We start from the raw sequence: 15108 nt of genomic DNA on the forward strand, positions 1-15108 counted from the left end.
TACTGTACTGCACTGTAGTATGTTAACTGCACTGTACTTTGAAAAAAACTGCAGTTATTTTTTGTAAGGGAGGTTATTTGGGAGTAATGGTAAATGCTGCAGATGCACAAATCTACAAAAAACAGATATACCGGTATTCATTTCCTTTGAAGTGACTAGTTTACAACATGACATTTGTAGTGCATATTAATAAATTGCACTTAATAACACAAAATATTTTTGTATCCAATTACTCGATTAATCAATTACATAATCGCTAGAATACTGGATTCCAAAAAGAATCGATAGTTGTCCTATAGTTAGCCTAATCGAGATTAATCAATATTATCACATCACATTTATCAAATTCTATTATTTTGCATTTCTGAACTTTCCAAAAGTGCATATTAACAATGTAAAACCATTTTTACCAGTGCATCTTGATTGGGAATCAAATGAAAGCAAAGAAGGTTACTTTATGAACTTAACTTTAAGAATTATTATTTCAAATCAAATTTCAAAAGATGTGCAGCGGCCCTGAGTAATGTACTCTTCAGAAATATAGCTGATTTAAACTGCAAAATTAAAAATACTCCATATTCATTATCTTTGAGTTCAGTTGAAAATAAGGAACTTTTTCATATTGAGAAATATGCACAAGTGCACATGCAAAATGTAGCCTATGTTTATTATATCCATGACTACAGGAGGACTAGGCAAGGAAGTGTCTGTGGTAGCTTGAGGGCAAGAAATTATGCATCAAAGGGTCAAAATAGTAGCAGCCAAATAGGATTGTTGATAACAGAACAAGTGACGGTGTAAAATGAAATGTAATGTAAATCAACACGATTAAAAAAAATTATGCTTGGTCCTTTAATCGCATCGCAATTAACTTAATGCTGACAGCCTTAATATGTACACATTGTACTTGTATATATGTACAAGTTTCTTGTGTCAGGTCACATTAAATTAGGCTTGGTTCTCATAACTAACTTTGTGCATTACGCCTCCTTCTTACATCCCTTTAATTACATATCTGCCAAATAAAAAGTGCACACAAATGTCTAAATACAATACTTCATTATCTTTTTTTTCTTAAAAAGAGAGTATCATACAGAATCCTTTTTAGGTCAATTCTCCACCAGGCAGGTCACTATGGAGGTTAAGGGAGTTATAAATAAATGGGCCAGACAAAAGAGTTTTTGCTTTGACTGAGTTATTGGATGGTATGAAAGTAAGCTACTTCAAGACAAAACATAACTCTTTAAAAACATCAAACAAGACTGTGTCTTGTCTGCTGCAATTAAGCAGAGCCTTAAGACGTGACTTGGAACAGTTTAAAGACAATAATAGCAGATGCTGTTTCACTTCCAAACAGAAGACTCTGATTATAGAATGCCTCATCATTTTAATATCATAAAGCCAGTTCAGCAGAACATGTTACTACACAGTAAAAAATGGAGTGTCATTATTGCAGAGTAAACCTATTTTCCTCTGGATAGAGTAGTTATAACAATGTACAGAGTAAAATCGTCTAAATAGTAGTGTCAAAAGTGAGAGTTAAGTCCAACATGCACACAATGACCAAATCTACTCTACATGGTGATGATTCCCCGCGGAAAATCACAGAACTGAACTGGAGCTCAAGCTGGCAGTGGCACGTTGGAAATCGTCTCTTTCCCCACTAGCAGACCTATCGTGGTAAGTTTGTATGAACATTTGTAGGTTTTCACCATCTAGCTAGATATTTTTCCACTTACGACCAACTTTTTGCAATACATTGACGATGATAGGCGATGGTAGGTATTATTAAGTTAAGCTAGGCATGCATAGATGTAGTTAGCTAATCAATATACCTCACTGACTTCAAGTTCAGATGCATTCGACTGCAATACCACGTCAAGAACTTAGAAGTAATACAGTTGATAACGAAATTCATTTAAATGACACATTTTTTAGACTTTATTTACTTGTTAACACCGTGCAATGTATGGGTTAGTGATAATTGAAGTTGTTAGGCGGGTGGGTGGCGTTGGGTTAACGTACCAAAATGTTAGCAAGTTAGCTTGACAACGTGGTTTCTGCCCAAGTTGAAATAATTAGCAAGATGTTATGTTGTCGTGCTTGACTTGTGCCTGTCTGAAACCAGACATTGAGAGTAATTTCAACAATTGCTGAATGGCAAGAAAGTCATTAGAAAGACAGGAGGTTATACTCTCAGCTAACAAGTTTATTAGCACCCCGTATATCAGCCTATTGATACCATAAGTCCATGAGTGTTTATTAGACCATTACGTTTTCTAATAACTTTGCTCTGATTCTTCAGAGAATGTTTTGATGGATATGGATATTAACAGTTATTCAACCTTCCTTAAATTTAAATTTAACAGAAAATGCTGCTGCGTGTCTCGTTTGGCGGAGTGCAGATGTACATCAAGCTGCCTGAACTAACATTCGGTGATTTCTTGAGAAGGTTAGTCACTAAATTCGGATTGAAAGTAGCCTAATCAAGTGGTGGCATATTGCAATTGTTTCTCATTAGAACATTTTGTGCACTGTTTATTTCTTTTACTCTAGTGAGTCTAAAATTTAACATTGCTGAAGACAGACGGTTGGACATCAAGGTTTATGACCAGTCTAACACAGAGGTCGACTCTGAGGTTTTTGAGGAGATCGTACAAGAGTTCCATGGACCTTTCCTAATTTCATTGGCCAATGAAGCACCTGGTAATTGCTGCCTACCTGCATAAGACTACACACACATCGTTGAAGTGGAAGTGTTGAACTATGTAATTGTGTTCTTATTTCCCAATGCTCAGGTAACCCTCAGTCCACGTCATCTCCATGCTCTATTGCATCTGAAGACACAGTGATCCTCAACTTCTCCTTGTGTGACCCAGCTGAGGAGCCAGTTGCAGCCGAAGGAAGTCAACCTAAAAGGCCTTGCCGCATTAACTATGAAGCAAAAGCTGTGAGTTGTGTGTGTGGGGAGTTTGATTCATATGTTTAATTTGAGGTGCATTTTATTTGTTTCATAATTGCCAAGTATTTTTCAAAATACAATACTGCACATTTTATTTCTTAGCTGATTGAAACAATCTTGACTACAAAGCCTGGAGGTGACCGTGTCATGGAGGAGTATGCGAAAACAAAATCAATTACAGATTCAACCAGAAGACAGCTCATCAACATACTTACTGCAGAGATGATGGAAACACATGGGTAAGCATGGATCAAATATGTTATCATGATACATTGTTTAAACATCGCAATTATTGTTTAGGTCATGTTGTTCAATGCTATCTATGAATGTTGATTATTGAATACACCAGGACATCTCCGCCCCGGAGTGTAAAAGTGATGTATGCACAGGGGATTGTCGCTCTGTTTCCATACCTTGAAGACCCATATTCACAGAATGGCTATGTAAGTAAAGGTTTTAAAATATATTTGCCCTTCGAACTGCTGAGATTTACATTTACATTTATGCATTTAGCAGACGCTTTTATCCAAAGCTCAGAGATCATATGAATGTATATATCACACTGTGCATACATTATACATAGGAACATTACTACGATCCTGAAAGTGGTTCAGGCTACATTGCATGGTGGTTGAAGACAATTCAACGAAAAGCTGCTGAGGAAAGAGGTCCTGCAGTTAGTAAATCTCCTAAAGGTAATATTTATCATGAGGTGGAATTATTAACCTGTGAAATGTGTTTAAAGGAGGATATACAACTGTGTAGTTATTAACAGCAACAACAAAATTGTCTTGTTCTAAAGTTGGTGGGCCAGGCCATGGGCGTACTAGACCCTTTACTGCCGACAGAGTCCTGACTGACGAGGAAGTGGAATGCGCTATCGCTTTGTTGAGACACACTGCTGATGAGGAGACCATCCGTGAAAAGATTAAAGTAACTTTCGTATACCGCCACACCATGGTCAATGATGAGAACAAATCAGCAGAGGTCTTCTCAGTATTTCCACGGTTCCTAGACACACCAGGACTGGTATGGCATCTACATTCATTGAATACTGAGACATATTGTAAAATGTAGCACAAGGTACCAACTCAGGTTGTCCTCCTTTTCTTCTTTTTTTCTTTTTCAAACTACAGATAGAACAAGATTTTAGAGTGATGTTTGGTGAGCAGACTGCCAACAAGTTCCTGGAGAGGTGGCCTACCACTTTCAAAGCAGGAGTCATTAAGGAAAGCCATGGACTGGTCCCCTCCACAGACCTTCTTGATTTAATGCGCAATGCTGAGACATCTACTGAAGTTGAAAAAGGTAAGTCTTTGAATGTGGAGAAGCATGTTGCTAAATATATTGAGGATGGTGGAAAATGATGGCATAATGTTAAAGGGATATTCCACCATTTGGGGAATTAAGCTCATTTTCCACCTCCCCTCGAGCAAAACAATTGATGTTTACCTTTTTCCCGTTCATCCAGCCGTTCTGTGAGTCTGGCGATATACAACTTTAGCTACAGCCTAGCATAGATCATTGAATCTGATTAGACCGTTAACTTCTCACGTGCTAGCATCATGTTTAAAAGTTACTAAGATTTCCGGTAATTTTCCTATTTAATATTTGTCTCCTCTCAAGTTAGAAAGTGTAATAAGACCAACGGAAAATGAAACGTGGCGATTTTCTAGGCTGATTTGACATGGAACTATACTCTCGTTCAGGCGTATCATTTTATCTATCTCATTTCTGTCATCACTCAAAGTTCTACAGTACACACACACACACACACACACCAACGTTATACACCACATACTACTACGAGCACCTATCCCACACACAGCACTCTTCCCTTTGAACCTTTCTTTCTTCTGGAGAACCTTACAGTTTCACTGCATGTGCTTTGCGCAAGTAATTCTATGCATGTGACATAAAATTCTTGAATCCTTAAATTGTTTAGAGATTGGAGTGATCTCATGTTATTGTTTTAATAAATAGTGTTGTTGAATGTGTTTTGTTATAGACGGGAACAAGCGTGCAGCAGCATCTTGACAACATCGCTCAAAGCAGTCAGCCCTACCTCCTTGCTCAGGGACCCACAAAAAGCAGCATTCACTCTTTCTTCATTGCCATCGACAAGCATGCACTTCCATGCCAAGCCACCAGCTCGGTTGGAACCCTGGATGAGCTCTTCAAGGCCCACTATGTGTTTGGTACATCTTACAGTCCTGTCTTGAACAACTTTTTCACTTTTCTGCAAACTTCCATTTACAACATTGACATGGGGAAAACTAAGGAAACACCAAGAATTGCAGAGTTGCGAGCAAGAATGGTGCGTTAGGCACTCTTGAAATTAAACAATGAGGTGCTTTCTTTGCAGCAATGTCTTTGGTGAAGCAAACAATCTAGTAAAGCACCTCAAAGTAATACATGGACTCTGTAATGGGAAGGACTCTTTATCTTCAATGTGGCCAAGTGGGATGCTCCGTTTTTTTTTTCTATAGTTTTTCTGGTCTTAGGAAGCATCTGAATAAGTGTCATGTGAATAGTGCATGTGATGTTATTGTTGAAACTGAACCACCACATTGTCAAACTGTTCTTGATAGTACTAATGCAAATCCCGCAGAAGAGACATATGAGGCTGAGGTTGAGTCAGAGCCAGCATTATCGTCAGAACACCTTGTAAATAGTTGTGCCTCTGTCATTTCAGATCTAAAGGCAGCAGGTGTAGCCCAGTCTGTTGTTAATTCTTTTTGTGACCTCTATGGAGGATATTGTGCAGGAAATTCATGAGCATGCAAAAAGAGTCAGTCATCCAGGGTGTATTTCGTGATCAAAGAGACACTGAAACATGCAAGAATGTGGAGGGATGTTTTAACCAATTAGAGAATCCATTCACAGCTCTAAATTCAGATTGCAAACAATCAAAATTTATTACCAGTAAGTGGGAAACTGTGGAGCCAGTGGAGCTTGTAATTGGCTCAAGATTTGACTCGATTTTGTTGCTTTTCAAGTTGATGATCTGCCTTATCCAAGGCCTTTTGACATACAAGTGTCATGTGGAGAGAATGACACCACTATGTATGTTGTCCCATATTGTTATCTCTGAGGAGTTATCAGGAAATAAATGGTGCTACAGTACCTGATGGTGTGTATTGTCTTATATTATAGCAGTTAAAAACATAACTATTTCATTAAAATAAAATAAAATAAAATAAAATAAATATACACTATATAGTGTATTTTCAGAATAGCCTATTTAGAGTGGAAACTACTCTATGTAGTGAAATCATTTTACTCTAACAGTGTAAACAGATCACAGTGTTAAATGTTTTTACACATTTCATTGTACATTTTGACACAAAATAGAGTAAAATTAACTCTGAAAATCTTACACTGGCTACAGAGTAAATGTTACACTCATTTAGGGTGGGACCAAATGTTATCTGACACAGAGTTAAATTCAACTCTTAAAGAGTAAAATTGACACTATGTTTTTTACTGTGTAGCTGGTGTTCATGAGAGATGTCTTCAACATTTAATATAATTGATTGCCATCTAATTATTGGTATAATTCCAGGTAAATGTTACTTTAAACTTTACTTTAAAATCCTTTAAACTAAAGATTCTGAAAACTACATGCTACTGTAATTTCCCAAGTCCCCATGCCCTACTCCTGCAACTTGTGAGTACAGTATGTTGTTCGCATGTCTGCATGTAGCGCTTGTGCCTGGACAGTGTGTGTGTGTGTGTCTGTAGAAACCTGTGTGCACTGCCAATGTGCAAGTGTATGTGTGTGAGTATGCATGGATGGATTGTGAAATCAAGTGCCCCTGGGAACATGACCCTCCTGGCGCCCCACCCCAACGCAACAGCAACAAGTGACTCCAACTACCCTCTGTGCTTTCATGTAGAACTTGGCACACTTTGCCCCCCCCCCACCAGAAACATCACAGTGTTACATCTGAGGGTCATTTCAACTGGTGATGAAAGATCACAACAGCACAGTTTTACATAAAATTCCACTAGCCTCTCTTGCACAGAAAGTTGGCCAACATACAGATGAAAAGTTATGGTTAAGATGAAAGATGAGACAGATGAAAAGCTAGCCATTTTTCACAAACCCTTGTTAATGCACTGACAAACAACCACAAGTTAAATAACCCAATGTGTCACTCAGAATTTATGTAAGGGATAATGCCCGACGAGGTGTCCATTATCAGAAATAAATGGACGACGCGGAGGCGTTCGCGTCGGACGGTTGCTTCCGCGAAGTCCATTTATTTCTGATAATGGACTCATCGAAGGGCATTATCCCGTTTATACCATGGTCACTTACGAAATAAATAAATATGAAATCAATTATTACTACTAAATGAGTTTTAGAGCTAAAATCGTTTGTTTTTTCAGCTGTTTATCGCAACTCTGTGGAATGTTGATAAGTCACAGCTGAGCGGACTAACTCAGGCGTTGTCAAGCAACGTCATAATAATTTTATAGACCCTTTCAAGAGAGTTCCATTATCAGCATCATAGTTGGCCCCACAAGACTTCCGTTTTAACATTCCATATGTTATCTTAATGCAGAGGAAGTAGATTGGGGCCCAAATAGAACGTTCAAGCATTGTTTTTGTTTTTATTGTTGAAAGGGTCCATAGGTGTAGTTTATCACTTTTTAAATGACACTCTTTACAACCTAGACCATGGTATGAAGGGAAAATATTTCAAATGTTAAGATCCTCAAATCGCTGCTGGAGGCCCTCAGAAAGCCTTGACTGGAAATTCTGTCAGGGAGTTTAATATTCCTTGTAGTGCTTCTATCACGTACACTGTAGACATTCAAGGGCCTCACACAAGATGCAAAACATATATTTTCAGTAGTACAGTATATGATGATTAGACATTCAGGTGATGCATCTTTTAGGGTCCTTTAAGGGTCTTTCAATAGTCAACACAGGATTAAACAAAAATAGAATAAAAGGAACAGCTCTTGGTCCAAAGCATACCATATCATCTCTCTAACATGGTGGAGGCATGTACTGTAGGTCATTTCGGGCAGTGGTAGCGCAGTGTAGCTGGGCTAGTGTGCAGTAGCCTTAAAGTTCTGGGTTCAATTCCCGACTTCCACCGTTGTGCCCTTGAGTAAGACACTTCTTGCTCTGGGGACAATGCAATCCCTTGGATAGTTGACATATGTAAGTCACGTTGGACAACAGTGTCTGCTAAATGAATGAATGTAAATGTACTGTAAATGTATGGCTGCCAATGGAACAGGGTCACTGGTGTTGATGACTGATGATAACTGCTGATAGAAGTAGCAGGATGAACTCTGTGTGTATAAGGTTACAAGGTTATAAGGTTACAAGCTCTACTCAGATTGAGCTAAATGCTGCAAAGCTGAGAGGACGGCACTTCGCAGTGTTGATTGTTAATGACACTTAACATACCACAAAACCAACCCAAGAGTTTTTCAAGACAAATCAATTTTCTATGGAATTTCTTTGTTTACATGCATGTTTCCTGGAAAAAAAATCTTCTTGAAAGGGTTTGGACAGGCTTTTAAATCATTTTGACACCAAGAATAACCATAATACAGAAATAAGCAAAGCGGAATATGTAGAAGTTCAGCCCACTGAATATTTTCAGCACATCTCCAACTCGGAACACTGCATAAACAAACGTGCGTTCCTGGGGCATTTCCTGTAGCACAGAAAACAACATTGAGCTAATGGTAACTTGCCGAGAAACAAAAAAAGTAAAAAAGCGAGTTTTAAAGTCAACATTTTGTAAAGCATCACGCTAAAGTCTGATTTAGATTCTGTGTTGGTTATGAATGTTTCAACTGGAAGCCCTGTAGGAACAGATTGAAAGAGTCTATACTAATTTAACCCGGACAAATTACAAATCCTTTTAACACCAGCTAAACAAGCTGCCTGGTATACTGATGTTCTTACACTCCACTTACCAACTTGATGACTTTTTTTTTTTTCTTCGGTAAAATGTCTACAACAGCTCAGGCAATATGAGGAGGTTATGCAAGCAATACAAATGGATAAACTTAAAGCACAGATTCATTCTTTTCAGAACAACACTCAGAAACTAGTGTGATTCAATATGAAAAATTTTTTATTTCCCCTGAAGGCCAATATACCGGTTATGTGTTGGGTGAGTTATGTGGATTGATTGTCAATGAATGTCATTGATTGTATATATATATATATATATATATATATATGAACATTTTCAAAGTGACACTGAAATAGCATGTAACCTATTTTTCCACTATTCCACAAATCTCCTTATGTAAATTGGGCAACATACCAGGCTCTTCCTGGAAGGTGCTTCACCCAGCTTATATATCCCCGTGGAACGTCAGTTGTGTTGTAGGGGTGTATCTATTGTTTTAGTGTATCTATTTACATGGAGCCAGTTGGATGTTGCACCTAGTAAATGATCATGGTAAGATGCTGAAGAATTGATGCGTTTGTCAAAGTTCAATAAAGAATTGCTCTGTTGGTCATAAACAACATATTCAGTGTCCGAATGAACACAAAAGGAGCCGAATATGACAGAAGGTGCCTTTACAACACAGCTGACGCTCCACCAGAACTATTTTGGCTGGCTGAAGAGCCTTCCGAGGCATATAGTCCATTAACTTGAATTGTTTCCTGTGTCTGATTAAACCCCCCTAAAACAAATTACACATATCAGTGATCAACTGTTAATGCTGGCTGTTGCTCTTTCAGGGTACCATAAATTTGATCTCTTGAATTCAAATAAAAACAGGAAATTACTATACATTTTCAGTGATCATTGAGGGCCTAGCAGCGAAGCAGCGAAGTCACCCATTGAGTTACTAGCTTTTCCTATTATTATTCCTCTGCCATTGGAGTCTATGGCAGACCATAGAACGCCTGGCTAAAAAGTGCTGAAATTTGGCAGAAAGTTTTGGGACAGCTGTCTACACTGACCATTGAACCGCTGGGTCTAAAGTTATGAAATTCAAGCACTGATTCAGGATCTCTAAACCCAGCTGTCTGTCTGCTACCAATGGATCAAAACTGGATTGCAGCGGTCACAAATTTCATCCGATTTTCACGGAACTTGGCGGAGATGATCTTGATACAAACTTGATACAGGGACATATTAGCTGATTGTGAGGACATGCAAGGAAAGTGGTCTCATTTGTCCTCTAGGGGTGCTGCAATAAAGAAAGTGAGCTCACATCTCAGCAACACTTTGGTGTATGAAGTCCAAATTTGGTAGAGCGACATGGTAGCTGATTGTGAGAATGCACAAGGACATTGGTGTAATTTGGCATCTTGCTGTGAGTGCTTGCTCATGCCATGGCAATGGCATTCCTGCTATAGCGCACTGCTAGGCCCCCGCATTGCTGCTTGCAGCTATATTTGTGATTGTTTTACTTTTCCTTCAGTGAGAAAATTAGACTGTGTCATTATTCTGAGTCTTTTATTTTTCCTAAAGGAGACACACACTGGAGCTTAGGAATACATAATAGCAATATAATCACTCTGTCTCTGTGGTTACATTTACCCGTGCTATTATCATACTTAAAGCGATGGTTCGGAGTAATTTCACCTTAGGGTCCTTTGCACCATGACCCCGAGCCAAACACCCTCCCAGAACGTGTTTTCCCTTGGTCGAACCCTGGTCGAGTAGCGCTGTCAGAAACTAATGACTTAAATTCTCCAGGCGTAATGGAACCAACTTTTATCTCGTAAATTACCCAACTAACAATGCCCTGAATGGTACGAAACTTCTACAGTAGTACAACTATGTTCTTTACTCATAAAACGAGGCATTGAAAAGTTTGTAAGTACACCAGGAGTTTATTTAAATAACACTTGCCTGATGGATGCTACTATCTGCTACTTTACCGCTGCGTCGACGTTACTTCCATGATTTGGGAAAAGCCCGTAAAAGTCCTGGCAGGAAGCGATTACATCAATGTTTTTTGGTATATCCCAGTTTTTCATATTTTTTTTCTTAAGTGTTTATAACTTAGTGTTAACTAATAATAACAAAATATTAGTGCATTCCTGGATCTACATCCTGCCAGGACTTTTACGGGCTTTTCCCAAATCAGGGAAGTAACGTCAACGCAGCGGTATAGTAGCTATTATCATACTGAAGTTACAGCTCTCCCCACATCTGTCTTCTACATCGTCTACACCGGCATCACTCAAAGAGAGAAGATCCAGGTTATTTGAGGTAACTGCTCAAAATAATGAATGGAACTACATAGACTGCATAGCTGTACATGGTAAGACCGCCACATGTATGTCTGTCTGTGTGTATATGTGTGTGTCTGAATAAACGTGTGTACACTGTCAGCGAGCCAGTTTGTGTGTATATGTATTTGCCTGTGTGCATGTAGCCTGTGTGTGTGTGTGTGTGTGCGTACAATGTGCCAGCGTGTCTGTGTTTGTTTGCACATCCACATGCAGTGATCATAGTGGTCCAAGCAGCTATTGAACACATGCAGTGATCATAGTGGTCCAAGCAGCTATTGAAATGTGCCAGTTGCAGAACCCCCTTTGGTAGGAATTCACACTTTTAACCTTGCATGTAGCCTGTGTGTGTGTGTGTGTGTGCGTACAATGTGCCAGCGTGTCTGTGTTTGTTTGCACATCCACATGCAGTGATCATAGTGGTCCAAGCAGCTATTGAACACATGCAGTGATCATAGTGGTCCAAGCAGCTATTGAAATGTGCCAGTTGCAGAACCCCCTTTGGTAGGAATTCACACTTTTAACCTTTACTGTACATCTCAAGATACTGGTGAAAAATGTCAGTTTCAGCACCCCCTATGAATGACATTTCATGAAATTTGGTATCTGAAGAATGTGGTACAGCATGTCAAAATGCCTTAACTTTTAACCTTCATATCACAAGATATTGGCACATTGTTTGGGCTGCTGAATTTTGATTGACCATAGGTAGCCTGTTGAGTGAGTCAAATTAAACTTTAGGACATGTGAGCAAATGTGGCCAAGGGTAAACATACCAGTTTTCAAAATCATAGCTGAAGCGGCTCTACTCTTGGGATATAGAAATATGTCAATTGCAGCGCCCCTTATACACAGAATTTCATGAAACTAGAAGTTGTCATAGTGATCCTACTGTACATGTCAAATTTTGTCTGATTTACAACCTCTTGCCACAAGATACTGGCTATTAAAGTGCAACATTTTTGGCAGGTCTGTGCTGTATTCCGTGCATGGGGCAAAGTTCTGTAGCAACAGAGCACACTTGGGCTTGCATAAGTTTGTGGACCAAGATTTGTTTATGATGTTTATATTCTATGATCAAATATTTACATCGATCAATGGAACTATATGCACATTTTAAAAGACTACACTGTACTGTATGTGACATCATGGCCATGCCACGCCACGGTATACAATATTATACTTGTTGATTATAAATTATATTCCTGCTTGTATCACTTCATTAATCATGTTACTGTAGGTGTCCCACAAGATGAAACTGTGATTCTCAAAGGGCTTTTGTTTGTTCATATATACAATTTGGATCATTCCATCACATGAGTCCTGGACAAACGCCAGGGGGTGAAATCAGGGTAGAATAACATGTTGCAATATGATTTTGCCAGTGCAACTTCTAAAGTCTACAGCCACGTTTAAGAAGAATATGTGTCATTTACATGATTATGGACAACCAATTAAGCATATGCATGTAATTCTAAACTTACACTATGCACAAAAAAAACAGCACTGACTCTCCCTTAATACTGTATGTAATAAACAAAGCTACGTGGCGTTACTAATCCACCCACTATATCTCGATTCCAGAGAAAATCTCTCCGCAGCACAGTAAGCCTTTCTCTTTTTTTCTTTTTTTCCTTTTGTTTTGCTTTGATTCTGTAAGGCAACCGTGAGTTTGAGAAAGGCGCTATATAAACAAAACGTATTATTATTATTTATTTATCTTCATTTTCTGAGGATGAATGTTTTGTTTAATGGTAGTCATCATTTTGGTTTCACTGACACATCATGGCCTTTGACTGAACCCTTGCTTTACAAGACACCCTTGGCCTGTAGTTTAAGTCATTCTTCTGTTATTGCACCAACATATATTGTTAGCTACAGTACTAAGGAAACAAATTGTGTTAAATCGCCACAGCAGTTAAATAGCTTAAACAAAGTTGCACAAATTGGGAGACATTTTTTTTTTGATATTTTTGTTATGGTTATATATGACCGTTGCTACGGCATTTTCCCTTTAAAGAGAATAAAACAACAACACTCTGCTTGATTTTACATGGCTATAGAAGGTTAGGTTTACTGCTAGACTTTGAGAATTATTGAGCCAGTTGAAAATATAAAGCTACGATAACAGTCAAAGGAATGGAGTCTCTTAAAATGAAATCTTATCTTGTCTTATCTACACTTTGAACAGCACTATGGGTTCCCTGCAGATTTTCAAATTAAACTGTCAGCATAATGGTCCATTAAATGCCATTTTATCTAATCTGGCAACAAGTCGAGCAGAAATGTTGCTGTTGTTATTAGAGGCCTGAAAGAATGGTTAAATGCTTACTTTCCTGAGGTGATTTAGGCTGATTTCGCACTCACAGTCCTACAGCATAAAAAAACACCCCCTCTCAATGTTGTGCTCATTAAGCTGTCATAGTCTGACAGGAACAGCGTCCTCCCTCCCCCTGAAGAAGCTACCAAAACTTCAGGAACCATACCCCCTCCACCATATATAGCTTTTCCTGCATATCTGTCATATTCTGAGTAGAAACATTATTAAAATGCCGTCTTATCTTGGGTTACTGATTAGGGTAGAGCTGATTTTCAAGAAAAAGCTTCTACAGGAGCTAAGGCTAAGGGGCCAGGAGAGTGGTTGTCAGTAAGTGGGTGCTTACCTTCAGTAGCTGAGTAGGCCACTTTTGGTGAAGTCTAATGAAGTGAGTAATGTAGGCTGAGCAGATGTTGACAGTAGAGAAGAGGGGCAGCAATCCCAGGCTAACCAAGCAAGCCAAACTGATTTATGACTGGTGTAAGCCTCTCTCAGTCTCTCTCTCTCTCTCTCTCCCTTTCTCATTAGAGCTTGGCCAACACAAGGGTCCCACCCTGCAATGATGGATTGCAAAATTGTTCACTAATTCTCTTCAAAAACAAATTCATTGAGGGGAGAAGAGAGCAGTAAAAAGTCAAACCTTATTATGAAGCCTGTAAAGGCTTTTACTCAGAACTCCCCAAAACTAATGGCACATTATTATTATAAAATACATTTTTGACAGATGAAACATTCTTGTGTTATTATTCCCTGTAGGCCATCTGCCCACTTAATCTATAACATCCATGTTATTTTGGACATATGAGAATGTTTCTACTGTAATACAGATGACAGGACTGATAGGATTAGAGTTCAGGCAACGCAAGCCCTCAAACAACATACAGTACACTAAATAAGTAAACTTGGTGTGGTAACACTTTTTTTCCGAACATGAGCAAGCTTCTGCACTTACAATGATGACATAACATAGGCTAAGTAAGGGATAATGTATAGAACACCGTTCATTATCGGGAAAATAAGTCCCGACAGGAGACTTGGAATCTACAAGCTTTATGAATGTGGCAAAATGCAACACTTCAATCAGAAGACACAAGAACAATTATCCACTGTTATTGTTCAGATGTCACCACGTTGTTTTGATGTTTTTGTCTTTACATTTTAGCAGTGGTGGACCGTGCATTCAGTGGTAGGCCTTCAATGATGACTATTTTTTGCCAAAAAATAATAATAGTGGGGCGTTCCGCATTGCATTTTTTTGCATTTCAGTATTAAAATGTGCAATTTCCCAGCATTTCACGGTGGGGGTTCTCTTTCTCACGCAAATCTGTGTAGCACTCAACATCTTCGTTAGACAAACAAGTAGGCATAATGTTCCGAGCTGAATTCCGCATTGCTTAGATCGTTAGGCGAATAGCACCCAGCCATCATCCTTATCAGCAGCAAAGTAAATAGGCTGTTAGGCTAGGCTACTTATTTATCACCCATATACAATCTGCTGCCTGCTAATGTCCGGTGAAGACGTGCAATTTAGTCCATGTCATATTGAAAGTGAACACCACGTGCGCTCAAGTATGGGTTTGTGCAGACTATTTT

The 15108-nt window shown here is 38.8% G+C and overlaps 1 protein-coding gene across 3 annotated transcripts; it reads left to right on the plus strand.

The window, feature by feature from the left end:
• Positions 1 to 1599: 1599 nt before the first annotated feature.
• LOC125299606 lies at positions 1600 to 5380 on the plus strand. Of its 3 annotated transcripts, XM_048250936.1 has the most exons (10): positions 1600 to 1680; positions 2370 to 2452; positions 2557 to 2706; positions 2799 to 2950; positions 3065 to 3201; positions 3312 to 3405; positions 3546 to 3657; positions 3765 to 3991; positions 4099 to 4270; positions 4971 to 5380. In XM_048250936.1, the coding sequence occupies exons 5-10, from the start codon at positions 3110 to 3112 to the stop codon at positions 4997 to 4999; spliced, it is 726 nt and encodes a 241-aa protein (XP_048106893.1). In that variant the 5' UTR covers positions 1600 to 1680; positions 2370 to 2452; positions 2557 to 2706; positions 2799 to 2950; positions 3065 to 3109; the 3' UTR covers positions 5000 to 5380. The 3 variants fall into 3 exon arrangements, with proteins under 3 accessions (XP_048106893.1, XP_048106894.1, XP_048106895.1); XM_048250937.1 differs by having other exon boundaries at positions 2557 to 2950; XM_048250938.1 differs by lacking the exons at positions 1600 to 1680; positions 2370 to 2452; positions 2557 to 2706; positions 2799 to 2950 and having other exon boundaries at positions 3027 to 3201.
• Positions 5381 to 15108: the final 9728 nt, after the last annotated feature.

The sequence above is a fragment of the Alosa alosa genome, chromosome 8 (genome assembly GCF_017589495.1).
Source record: "Alosa alosa isolate M-15738 ecotype Scorff River chromosome 8, AALO_Geno_1.1, whole genome shotgun sequence".
NCBI lineage: Eukaryota > Metazoa > Chordata > Actinopteri > Clupeiformes > Clupeidae > Alosa > Alosa alosa.